The 13,641-nt window shown below is 37.8% G+C and overlaps 1 protein-coding gene across 2 annotated transcripts in view; it reads left to right on the top strand.

Annotated features, from left to right (window-relative positions):
- NBEA (neurobeachin) overlaps positions 1-13,641 on the top strand; it is a 560,398-nt gene that overhangs the window by 147,350 nt on the left and 399,407 nt on the right. For both annotated transcript variants that reach the window (XM_068419495.1, XM_068419505.1), the window contains exon 8: positions 5,109-5,255. In XM_068419495.1, the coding sequence (XP_068275596.1) occupies positions 5,109-5,255 (147 nt within the window). The remainder of the gene's footprint in view (positions 1-5,108; positions 5,256-13,641) is intronic.

Below are 13,641 nucleotides of genomic sequence, written 5' to 3'. Positions count from 1 at the left end.
TCACATGTTAATTAAAGTAGGAGAGCTTTGCTTGCCAGAGCTGCTGATCATCACAGTTTGTTTTCTTGGTTTCTACTTGCAAGAAAAGGCAAGCCTTTCAATTTTTTACAGAGCATGGATTTCGTGGTAATATAGGCATTTTTGGGGATAGGTGAGAATATGATGATTGAAAAGCCAACTGAGGTCTCAGAGGATCTTGGCTGAGTTACTAATTATATGGTGTGGGGATCTGTAATCCTTAGTGATGAATGTTTAGCAGGGAGAATTGCTCCTTCTATTCATATTTTCTTCACATTACTCCTTTCTATTTTCTAATGTAACCAGTCCAAACTTTTCTTAAGGTGGGATTGGTTTACCAAGCTTTAGATGTTTTGATATAAGTTTTTTAAATTTCTTCTAATGTTTTACTTTGTCCGCTGGAGAATAGACCAAGATTTGAAAGACACTAGTTATCATTATCTGTCTATTTTTTAATAACAAAAATCTGTTATATCAGAAGTAGGAAACAGAATAGAAAGTAGGAGAAATTCAGGAAAGATACATGAGTGCAACAGTGTGTAAAAGGCATAAAAAGGAAAACAGAGGAGTGGGTATGTAGGCTCCTTAGCACTGTTACACGTTAGCTAGGAAGAGAAGCTCTTGTTTTGACTGTATTAGAACTTTCTTGTTCCATATAAAGGTTGAGTTGTTAAAAGTATTCCCTTGAAAAGTTTTGAGCAATTATCCAGCTTATTTTTTAACTTCTATCTTCATACACTTCCACTTGGATATAACTTTAGATGACAAGAAGATAACTTACTGTAATAGCTTTGGACAAAAAGAAAAAACTATGCAAGTCAGTCAGTCATTCTTCTTTCTTTACATCCTATGTTGTGCATAACTATATATGCAGATTATACTGATAGATTTAACAGTACATGTTGTAAAAACAGTGAAAAGTGAGAAAGGGACGGGAGTTGCATATTGTTGACTAAGTGCATCTTACTTTCTTCAATCTTTTCTTATACAAAAACATTGTAAGACAATTGAGATGTAGTGTTTAAAACACTAAATGTGAGGAAGACAAGACTTCTCAGTTGCTCACTGTGTCGAAGCTACCACTGAACAAAATGCATTATGATTAAATATTTTTTAGATTAATGAAACATTCATTAGATTTGCGTTATTTAGTTTAAGGTTAAGGGACTGAGTGGAATTTTTTTTTTTTTAAGCATAGCTTTTGTCTTGGTAGAGACTGTGAATTTGTTTTATTTTATTTTTTCAGATAGATCTTACATTACAGTTGTCTTATATTTTTATGACATTTTTGCCACTATCTGACATTTACCTCTTGTATCTAAACAAGAACTGAAGAATACCTCAGTCTACAATTTTCATATGTACCCTGGAAGAGACTGAGGTAAAGACATAGATGTCAAAAAGGGTGAAAGTTTAAAAAGAGGCACTTTTTTTTTCATTTTTAATGTTTTTTTTTTCTTGTGTTTCTTCTAATTCATTCTTATTTATTCACAGGCATGAAGTCACTGGGTTCTTAGCTGTTTCTGTTATGTGGGTAGCAAAATGCAGGATATTAAATTAAGGCTTCGCATCCATATTCTTCACAAATGTATGTTGTCTTAATAGACATATTTTCATCTAGGGATTTGCAAAACTTGTCATCTATGCAAAACTCTGAATCACTCAAACCTTCTTCAAGATTTTTTCATTTTATTGAGAGGACCTTCATGTGTTAAAAATGTTGCACAATGTTCAGCCCGGATGTTAGAGGGAAGATATGAATGTGGATGAAAAAGTGGGAGACACCGTAAACTTATTTGTATAGGTGTTTCTATTGTGAATGCTGCTGCCGATACACTGTTTCCATAGAGCCATTTTTGGCTCTGACTTCATTATTACTTTTTAATGAAATACAAAAACTATAGCAATGCTGAGATTCATTGTGTTGGGGTGCTACAAAAGATACCATAGCTAGTGGTAAATAACTCATTGAGTTTATATTCCAAGCAGTAAATATAGGTAGAGATTATGACAAAAAGATGAAGTGAAATGCATGACAGGGTATAACATAATCAAATGTGTACAATTGCTAGCTGGTCAGTAGTCATTATCAGCTCTGTATGTCTTATGGAGTTAATGATTTAAAAGAGATCAAACACACTTTGAGATGAAAGTTAAATTGGAAGAATTTGGCTATAACAGCTGTTAGATTAGGAATTTTCCTCAGTTATGTGTCGTAGCAGAGTCCCACGACGCAATCCACGAGAGGGCACGGAGTAAATGCACGCAGACCAATATGGTCGTTAAGCAAATCTCTTTTATTCGCGTTTCTGAGGGTACATTTATACTATTTCACTACCGTGCACGCTCCGTGTGCGTGTCGTCTTAATCCTAATTGGTTAACATACCTTACATGTACTAATATGATTGGTGAGCATGCTTTGTCCACGTGCCTCTATATTAGTTCTGATTGGTTTATGCTAACAGGCCATACTATGCTGTCATGACATTCTTCTTGTATCAATCTTGTTTCGACTTCTACATATTTCGCTTGTCTCAGTAGCCAAGGTCCTTGCTCGTTGTTATGATTGGTCAGTTCATCACCACCTACTACCACCCCCTTGGACATGGCTTGTTCAGTACGTGACCATTGTCTCGTAGAAACCCCACAGTTATGGGAAGTAACATGAGAGAAAGCATAAAACTTCTCTTCAAGGTGTAGAATATGTGGAATATGATGATAAAACTTCATGATATCCTGATGTCTTTCACAGAACTTCACATTTCTGTTGTAGGATAAGGAAACCGTAGGATTAAAAAGTGGACATGAGTGGTGAAAAGCCAACAGGTTGATGACATCAGTAGCACTTGGGCTGCATTTGAAAGAAGGCTTATAAGCATCAAGAATATTAAGGATAAAGTTATGTCCTTAAGTAACAAGGTCCATAAGTCCCAAGAGTTTAATTTTTTATGTAAATAAAATAGGAGGATTTGGACTAGGGCACTGAATGAAGCAAATCTGTCAGTCACCTCATCTTGGGGTCATTAATGACATACTACCAGGGATGTACAGAAATAGGCAAACAAACTTGGATCAGTTGGTGTCTGTCAGGTTTAAAACTGTGGAAATGTGAGATACTTGGAGGAAGACCAAGTGAGCTATGAGTATTGGGTGCTGATATTTAAATCAATCAATCAATCAGTCAGGTTTATGGATTGTTTGGAATCTGGAACAGAAGTGAATAAAAATTACCAGAAGATCAGTAGTTAGCCCTTCCCTCCAATTAAAAATAATGCAAACACCTAATCCAGAATGAAGCAACTGAAATTGGAAAGGTATAGTCTGGTAAGAATCAAAAAAGTCAAAACTGGAAATTACCACAGGTTAACAGACCTAGAATGTAATTATATGTAAAATTCAGAATCCAATGAGCGCTACAATGGCTGTTGTACAATTAATGATAACTAGAAGGATCCAGGAAAATACCTTTGTAATAGTCAGGAATGTATGTCTCAGAATTTCTAAGTATGAAGTAGGAAAATTGTGGCATTGGTAACTCAGACAAATTCCTCAAATAGGCATTAAAAATGGCAATTGCTTAACATGAATTGACTTAACGCTTTCTGACAGTAATGGCGCAGGTGTCAGTAAAGCCTTCAAGGCTAAGCAAGACTTTAATGAACTAATTGAAAATTGTTAGGAAGTTTCACCATTAGATTTACCCCTAGCCAGAGTGATCTCATAGCCCATCTTCAGCACTGTGCATCCTCGATATGACTTTGTGAACCAATTTTGCTGTAGTTTTTTTTCAGAAGTTTTTTAGTTTTGTCCAAAAAAAATTAAAAAAAAATTTAGAAATTCCAAGGGAAGAAATTAGAAGAGGTATTTGGTCAAAAGGAGGATAAATCAGGGATAAAATCCTGGATGCTTCTTAACTGACCTCACTGCAAAGCTGAGCTCCAGATCTTTGACTACCTCCTAACTCTTTAGAGAGAGTCCCCTTTTCCTTGTTAGTAGCTTATCCACCTAGATCATTGGCTGTAGCAGTTCACCATATTTGATTCCATTCTCCAGACTGACAGAAGTTTTTCTTAGGGTAAAACTCAGCAGCCAAGCAAGAAGAAAAAGCAGGCTTCCTAATGCAGATTCTACTGGTTTGCTGATTTTGCTCAAAAAGTGAGGCCTGATCTTTGTTTCCGTTAAATGAAGTATATGTAACTCAAGGAAGCTGAGAGAATCGCCTTGCAAAGATCCTTGTGGTTCAGCTGTCCTCTTGTGCTGTGTCTTTTTTCTAATTCCCCAGATCTTTATTCTAGACAGTGAAGTTCTAAACTTTGTTTCATCTGAAAGCCTTTTTTCTTGGAAGCACAAGAAGAACTTAACCTAATTCTTGCAAAATAAATTTAATTTGAGGGGGGAAAAAAGCCACAAAAAAACACTTCAAATCTGAAAGAATAGGAAATGGACAGATGGAGAACTGTAGAAGGTCTTTGTGCAGAGGGATAGTTGTTGGAAGGAGGAATGGAAAATAACAACTCTTGTGACTGTGGAAGAAGACAGAAGAAGAGTTCAAGGTCAAACCGAATCATTATAGGCTGTGGCCATAGAGGAAGACTGTGCACCAGTTGCAAACTAGAAAAATACATATTTGTTTTTTTCTGCTAGAGATGTTTAGCCATGTTAGCACAACAGTGAAAGAAGAGTGTGTTTCAATGCATGTTCTTGTCTGTTAGCTGTCGGAGTTTTGATTATAATTACAAGGACCTTCAAGGCTTTCATATTTCCTAGAAGGCAGTAAGGCAGGTTATTTGGTACCTGAATGTACTGTTCTAATTTTCTCTGTTGTATGTCGAACGATTAATAAAAACCCAAATCCTAGCAGCCAGTCATAACAGCATTGTAATACTGACCCATAAACAATTAATGGTACAATATTCAAAATGAAGTTGTTCACTACAGGGAATCAGGTATTGGAATAATAAATGATTGATTTATTTTCTTGATTACAGTCTCCCTTTTTTTTTTTGGCTTCGGTAGCTGTACCTGAATATTATTTCATTGTATAGTTTGTATGACTAAACTTCATTAACATTGCCTCTTTCTGATACAGAGCTATGATAAATGTTTTCTTGGCTCTTCGGAGACTGCTGATGCTAATAGAGTGTTCTGTGGCCAGCTTGGAGCAGTATATGTGTTCACTGAAGCACTCAACCCAGCACAGATTTTTGCAATACATCAGTTAGGACCTGGATATAAGGTAATAATGGATGTTAAAAAACTTAAAACTGGAAAAAGAAAATAATTCATAGTTATATTTGGAAGATATGTATGAATGTAGATACTCCTCTTAGGATCATGTAGAGTTGTGTGATTTGTTTTAAGCAAAGTAAGAAGGTTTCTTCAAGTTTCCTAACTAACCTTAATTTCCACCAGCTTTTTGAAAGATGCAAGTTGTTTTTTTAAAGCATAGCTGAAACATGTTTCTATGTGAAATTTATGGCTTTGGGTCATAATCAGATTAGAGCAGTTTTGTATTTGGTGTACTGAATACCAGGGGAATAACTTTCTTCTCTACTGTTTGTGTCTAAAACATAAGTTAAGGCAGATTAACATTCAACAAGGCATAATAAACGAATTCTGTTCAAATGCAGTTTCAAACAGTTATGCTGAAGTAAAAGTTGAGTTTTTTACTCATGTTTTGCCAGTGACATTTAGGAGACAGTTTGAAAAAATTCATAGTGCATGCATAAACTTGGATCTCTAGAATGAACAATCACTTATGTCTTGGAATGGCTGTGAATAGTATAATTTCATCAAGAAAAACAATGCAGATGAATTGCATTGAATGCATTGAATTTCTACCATAAATTATTCCCAGATTTTCTTTCTCTGATTTGTGAAATTTGCGGTATCATCTGAAGCAGACTTCCAGTTTTTTAGTATATATCATATACTCTGAAAATAAAAACTGTAAAAAATAGCAAGTAAAAATAAACATTTAAATTCTAATAATATTAATTTGGTGTGCTGAAAATGATTGCTCTAAATCATTTGATGACACTAACACCTGAATGACAATGACAGTTGAAAATATCTTTTATGGTATGTATGTAGTGTGAACAGCCAAATGTATGTTAAGGTTACTTGGAATAGAGGAAGTCTGTTACATATGGTTGATGGTTAAAACCTTCCTTGAAACTAAAAATGTTCAGTGAGTCAAGAGAAGTGTACCACCCATGCAAACAAGGAGTATTTTATTCCAAACTGAATACTGTATTTTGTTTGAACAAATATTTCTGCAAATGTTTTTTTGGTCATACAAAAGAAAGTAATGTAACCTTATACTTCTTAATAATAAATGTAGTAACTCTTTATGAATTTATTAAGTTCCTGGATTTGCAGCAGCATACTGAAGTGATATCGAATAGGAATAATGCTTTCACTTGTTTCAAGAAGTGAGAATCATTATGTAATATTTCATGAGTGTTGAAGGGGTTCATAAGGCATACATGCTTTCATGCTAAATGACGTTTCCACTAGTTACTGCACTAACCTTATTACAGTGTTGCCAAATTACCTTGCTTGATTCATATGTTTCCCTTAAACTACATTTCTTCACACCTGTAGCTTCTTACTGTTTTTTTTAAAATATCTGTTAGGTGAAATTTAATACTTTGGGGATATTTTTTTTGGTATATCAAGTTTTTGGTTTAGGTCATGTTCCCAGCACAGTTAATGCCTCCTTCCTCTCTAAAGTAGTTTCCTTCCTTGTCTAAGACTCTGAACATACATTTTACTAATAGCAGTTAAAAAGAGCACATTCCTAGACCAGGACCCTAGAAATAACACAATTTCTTTCTTTAACTTCCTTATTTCCAAAAAAGAAGACAGAACAGAGCCCTTTTTTCTCACCTTCTTCCAACCCAAGATCTACCCACAACCAAAAAAAGGAGCTACGTCCTGTAATTTAGAGATCTCAGGCCGCTGATTGTGGCTTTCACTCAAAGTTTGCCTCTTTCGTGTCTCGGTTTATTTCTGTAAATTCTTTCAGATTCTGTGCGGGTGCAAAGGTCTATCAGTTCAAAACACTTCAGTATGGTATTTCATAGTCCAAGGGAGCCTCAATTGACATGTAGCTCGAATTGCTGGACATTAAAGATCACATTCTTGCTCTTACCTGACTTGCTGATGCAAATTGGCCTTTCAGAAACTTTTCTTACGTAGTTCACTGCATATCCTGTTCATTCCAATTCTTGGCACTGTTAGCCAACTGGGAGAATCAACTGTTCAACTTTTCCAAAAGAGCAACTATTCTAGATGCATTGTGAACTCCGGTTGTGCCAAAGCTTTTCTCCCAAAGGAGAATTATTCAAAATACTTGAGAATTTTGGAGAATGTCTTCATATATATGTTATTTCTTTCCTCTGACTGTCTGTGGTAGTTCGTTTGATTTACAGTTCTCACTTTAGTCTACTATATCCTGGAATTCTAATTCTTTAGGGAAAATGACCATCCCTTTTTTGGTGCTCTGCCTGCTTCGTTCGTGACAAGAGACTGTGATGTTGCCTCTCATTCAGCTACCCTCACAATCATTCATAATGTCCCTAGTCTGCAATGACTGCTGTTAAGACCTCTGGAATAAGGAGAAATCTGCATACTCCACCAACATACCTGAGCTCAAGACAGTGCAGTAGGCACACAGCTGTGAATATATGTAGTATGTAATGTTGCAAATAACTCCAAAGCCACAAAGCTCAGGAAAAGGCAGATCTTGATCTACAAAGAAAAGTGAATCTGTTGCACCTTGACCCACCCCTATTCTGTGACGCAGGTAGAGGCAACGGATTTTAGGATTAACTAGAGAAGTCATTAAAATAAGCTTTATTTATTATTTATATATAATATTTATATAATTTTATATATAATATTTATATTATTTATTACACATTACATGCTTATTATGGAATGTTGTGACATATAAACCATTCATAATACTTCCATGCTGGTCTTGCTCAACATGTCCTTCTGAATGCATTTAGTTGTAACCAACATGCCTTAATATAAAAATTTATTTATTAAGCAAATAGATAGTTTACTTTGAAATACTAAATTTTCAGTTCTAGCAAAAGGCCTATTTTTTTTAAACAAAAAGTGCTACATTGGTTGTGTGCGTAGCAATATTGAAAAGCTGCCACACTTGCTATTGCATAGAAATGACACGTAATCAAACTTTTAAAAGGGGAAGCGGAAAATATACTGGCAGTAGAACTATGCAATTTGCCTCTTCCCATTTAAGTCTTCCCAAATTCATCCATAAAGTATCTTGAAATTTTAAATTATATTTAGGAGAAACATAGTAGAATTCAATATTTGCACTCCCATGTATTATCTGTAATAAAGCATGCTCATTTTGAGTCGCAGTTGCTGAACAGGACTTTTACCTACTATGTTGACACTTTCAGTAGCTAGAGGTTGCTGGAATAAAAAGGAAATGATAGCAGCATCCTTGCTCTCACTGTGCTTTTTCTGATACCCATCGTTGTTGCCAGACAGCAGAGAGGAAAGCATGTCTCAGCTGGGATCCTGAGGGGATGATAAACAGAATAGAGAGGCAAGGAAGGTAAGGTGGGAGGAGGAGATGCATCTGATAGCAGTGTTTGGTGCTGTTTATAAATGGATGTTTCAACAAAACCCTTTCCTAATAGCCCTGTCAAGTCTGCGCCACTCCTCTTAACCCTCCCATATGCATTTCAAAATGAGTTATCAGTTTATTCCATATGTTGCTGCATCTGAGTTTGCTCGTGATCAGTGTTGCAGTATCAGTCTTTTTGTTGTGTACGAAGGTTGGAGTAAAAATGCATTAATGCACGCACATACAAACACACACAAAATACTCTTGAAAATTCAAATTTGATTAACCCAATTATATAGTACAAGATAATATTTTATGTGTGGTTGCTGAACCTACAATAGCAAAATGAGGTGAATGGTAAATCAAAAAGCAGCACTCTTGCTGCTAAAGGAAAGGGAAAGCTGCTGGTGTTTAGGTAGTGGTCCTGATCAAGCACAGCTGCTTTTACTGGAGAAGACAGTGCTGGAGTAATTCTCAGCTCTTTCTGTTCCCTCTCCTGTTCCCATAGGAGCAACAACTATCCTTTACACCTTCTTTATGGATCTTGTAGATATTTTTACTATATATAGAATATATTAAATCTAAGGCTCGGTTTTGCTGTCTTTATGCCCTCACACTGGTTGTACCAGATCTCAAAGTTGCATTCCTTCGGTGACCAGTAACTAACCATTTGCTGTTTAAGCTTGTACGCTTCACAGTCTCTGCTATCCTCCTGTGGTTGTATTTTCCCAAGTTCCCAGTATAGTATGCATATACTGAATTTCTTTTCTCTTTCTGTAGATCAGTGTTAGTAATAAAGGAGTATCATAGATCAGAATTTGTAGCCTCCCTTTCCATTCTGTTATAATAATCTTTTGGATAGGAGACTAGCATTTTCAGTCTATGATCACTGTTGTTGGGCTTTAATGACAGAAAGTCCCTTTAATTCTTGTTTTTCTCAAAAAAAAATGAGGCAGTATTAAATTGATTCATAACTTATTTGTGCTTAACTTTCAAACAATGGTCTCTGATAAATTGTTGAGGCATAATAAACACCGAAAGCTAGGAGGTAGATTAATGCCAAAATTTGTTTATAAAACTGATTTTATTTTAACTTATGCAATTTAGGAAGTTGCAAGATTTCATGGTAGTGAAATGATACAAATATTGTGTTGAAACACTTCGAAATATTTAAAATGGCAAAGTTATGAAAAACTATGTAGAGGTAAAACATTCTGAGCTTTGGAATCTGACAAAGCTTAGAGGCATGAAAAATTTTCTGCGTAAGAAGTGTTTACATATGGTAAAACATCAAATTCTAGTACATGCAAAATGCAAATATCTTTGGCAATCAATGAAATCACTAAATTATTTCTGTCTCTGCAGAAAGTGCACAGGGATTTATCTGTATAGTTAAAAATGCCCTCTGGGGAGAAATACATCATCACCTTCCTCAGGACAAATCTGTAATCCGTAGCAGTCATTTCCTCATAAGTGAGATGTAGCCAGCCGTATCAACAGAGAGCCAGCTCTCAAGCACTAAACATAATACTCATTCTTTGGGTTTTTCTACTTCGGTAAGTAGTGTGGCACAATAGGAACACATTTCTAGATTAGAACATTTGGTGTTGAGGGCTGAATACCCACATTATGTGTATTTTTGGGGTCTTTACTTCAGATTGGTGGGAGTCTGATCCTTTGGGCAGGATGACTACTACCAGTTGGAGGACATTTTAGTTTCAGCCAAAAGGAACTCTCTTTGGTTCTGAATAGCTTTGCACTATAAACAGAGCAGTCAGTGGGGATCACTGGAAGTTTTCCTACAAAATTGACTCCTAACCCAAGTGCAAATCACAGAATCATGGAATGGTTGAGGTTGTTGGAAGGGACCTCTGGAGGTCATCTGGTCCAACCTCCCTGCTCAAGCAAGGCCACCTAGAGCCAGTTTCCCAGGACCGTGTCCAGACAGCTTTTGAGTATCTCTGAGGATGGAGACTCTACCACCTTGATGGGCAACCTGTGCTAATGCTTAGGCACCCTCACAGTCAAAAAGTGTTTCCTGATGTTCAGAGGGAACATCCTGTGTTTCAGTTTGTGCCCATTGCCTCTGATCCTGTCACTGGGCACCACTGATAAGAGCCTGACTCCATTTTCTTTGCACCTTCCCTTCAGAGATTTATACACATTGGTGAGGATCCCGGGAACTACAGGCCTGTCAGCCTGACCTCAGTCCACGGCAAGGTCATGGAACAGATCATCTTGAGTGCGATTACATACCACCTAGAGGACAACCAGGGGATCAGGCCTAGTCAGCATGGGTTTAGGAAAGGCAGGTTCTGCCTGACCAACCTGATCTCTTTTTATGACCAGGTGAACATGCCTAGTGGATGAGGGAAAGGCTATGGATGTAGTATACTTGGACTTCAGCATAGCCTTTGATACTGTCTGCCATGGCATTCTCCTGGATAAGCTGGCAGCCCACAGCTTGGACAGGTGCACTCTTTGCTGGGTTAAGAACTGGTTGGATGGCCGGGCCCAGAGAGTGGTGGTGAATGGTACCGCATCCAGTTGGCATCCGGTCACTAGTGGTGTCCCCCAGGGCTCAGTACTGGGCCCAATCCTGTTTAATATCTTTATTGATGATATGGATAAGGGTATTGAGTGCACCCTCAGTAAATTTGCGGACAACACCAAGTTGTGTGGGAGTGTTGATCTGCCTGAGGGTAGGAAGGATCTGCAGAGGGATCTGGACAGGTTAGATAGATGGGCCAAGACCAATGGCATGAAGTTCGACAAAGCCAAGTGCCGAGTCCTACACTTTGGCCATAACAACCCCATACAGCGCTACAGGCTGGGGGAAGAGTGGCTGGAAAGCGCCCCAGTGGAAAAGGACCTGGGGGTATTGGTGGAGAGCCAGCTGAACATGAGCCAGCAGAGTGCCCAGGTGGCCAAGAAGGCCAACAGCATCCTGGTGTGTATCAGGAATAGTGTGGCCAGCAGGACTAGGGAAGTAGTTGTCGCCGTGTACTCAGCACTGGTGAGGCCACACCTTGAATACTGTGTCCAATTCTGGGCCCCTCACTTCAAGAAAGATGTTGAGGTGCTGGAGCGAGTCCAGGTGAAGGTTCTAGAGGGTATGTCCTATGAGGAGTGGCTGAGGGAACTGGGATTGTTTAGCCTGGAGAAAAGGAGGCTGAGGGGAGACCTTACTGCTCTCTACAACTACCTGAAAGGAGGTTGTAGCAGGGTGGGGGTCGGCCTCTTCTCCCGGGCAACAAGCGACAGGACTAGAGGACATAGCCTCAAGCTGCACCAGAGGAGGTTCAGGTTAGACATTAGGAAAAATTTCTTTGCAGAAAGGGTTATTAGGCGTTGGAATGGGCTACCCAGGGAGGTGATGGAGTCACCATCCCTGGAGATGTTTAAGAAAAGACTAGGTGTGGCACTTAGTGCCATGGTCTAGTTGACACAGTGGTGTTAGGTCAAAGGTTGGACGTGATGATCCCAGAGGTCTCTTCCAACCTAGTTGTTTCTGTGAATTCCCCCCTGAGGCTTCTTTTCTGCAGGCTGAACAGTCCCAACTCTCTCAGCCTTTCCTCATAGGACAGATGCTCCAGTTGCTTCATGATTTTAGTGGCCCTTCATTAGACTTTCTCCAGTAAGTCCATGACTCTCTTGTACTGAGGAGCCCAGAGCTCCAGGTGTGGCCTCACCAGTGCTGAGTAGAGGGGAAGGATCACCTCGCTCGACCTGCTACTCCTAATGCAGCTGAAGATAACATTATCCTTCTTTGCCAAATGTAGATTAAACCACTGATTTCCCATTCACTTACGTTTGCCTTCATACTTGCATTCTGTTATGGTACTTGAGTCTCATACATTTTCAGCATGGCATTGCTGCCTCCCTCCTGCTTGACATAACCAACCGTGGGACAGGGTTGACTGACAGATATGCTCCAAGGGTTCTCCAGCAGCTGCAGTCAGGTGCCCAGTCTGTTCAGTCTACATCAATCTTACGACCCACATACAAATGGATGCTTGTCACAAGGCCTTATATTGCCATGTGTCAGTCACTTGAGCAGATGCACTTTCCCATCATTTGGCTGTGAGCAAGAGAATTTTGTCAAGGTTTCTAGCAGCCTTGAGAGCTCTGAAAAAGCTGAATGGGTTTTATGGGTTTGTGTAGTCCACAGGAACCTGTAATTTGCTTGGAAAGAGCAGCTGATAGCCTGTAAGTTGCCTATTTTAATTCTTCTAGCCTGGATAACCAAAACCCTAGTGACAGTACTTTCAGTAGTTTCATGATACAGTATTTCTTACTGTGTGGGGGGATGGAGGGAAAGATTTGGTAGAACCAAAGGGATAAAGAGAATTGTGATGGCTATATGCAGTGAAAACAAGCAAAATGTTTCATAATTAACCTCAACAATAAATTATTTTAAACTGAGCAAAGATTTTATAAATACAACATATCGTATATATATTGCATTAATACATGGTGGTCATTTATATCAAATTTGCTTTACTTGTATCAGTACAGCGCTGTGTGTTACTACTATTTGTCTTTTTGTCACAGTCAAATGATTGTTACATGCAAAAGTAATTATGTGCCAGGTCAATCTGACAACGCTTTGCAGAAAAGCAGAAGTCTATCTTCTTGTGCTTGATTGATTTATCAGTGTTGCCAGAAAACCTAGTTTTAGATCAGATATGAATCATGGTATGTTTAAGAGCAATAGTAATTTTCAGTCTTCTTTTGTAAAAACTTTCAGTTTGAGAACCATTAATTTGAAATATGGCATTTATAATTTTATTTGGATTTTTTTTTTAGTGCAAGTAGCTTGTTTATATATACTACTGACTGTTAATGAAGCATGGGTTTTAACTCTGTTTAAAAATAACTATTCCTTTTATCAAAATGATATAGTATTCGATATTCTAATTTGAGTTTATATAAACTAAAATACAAGGCATTTAATTTGTTCTTTATTTGTAATGCATTGTATGTTCAATTTTTTATCTTATTTGTAGCC

Source organism: Nyctibius grandis, chromosome 2 (genome assembly GCF_013368605.1).
Source record: "Nyctibius grandis isolate bNycGra1 chromosome 2, bNycGra1.pri, whole genome shotgun sequence".
Lineage (NCBI taxonomy): Eukaryota > Metazoa > Chordata > Aves > Nyctibiiformes > Nyctibiidae > Nyctibius > Nyctibius grandis.
Note: the sequence above shows the minus strand (reverse complement) of the source record. Positions and strands in the feature narration are given on the sequence as shown.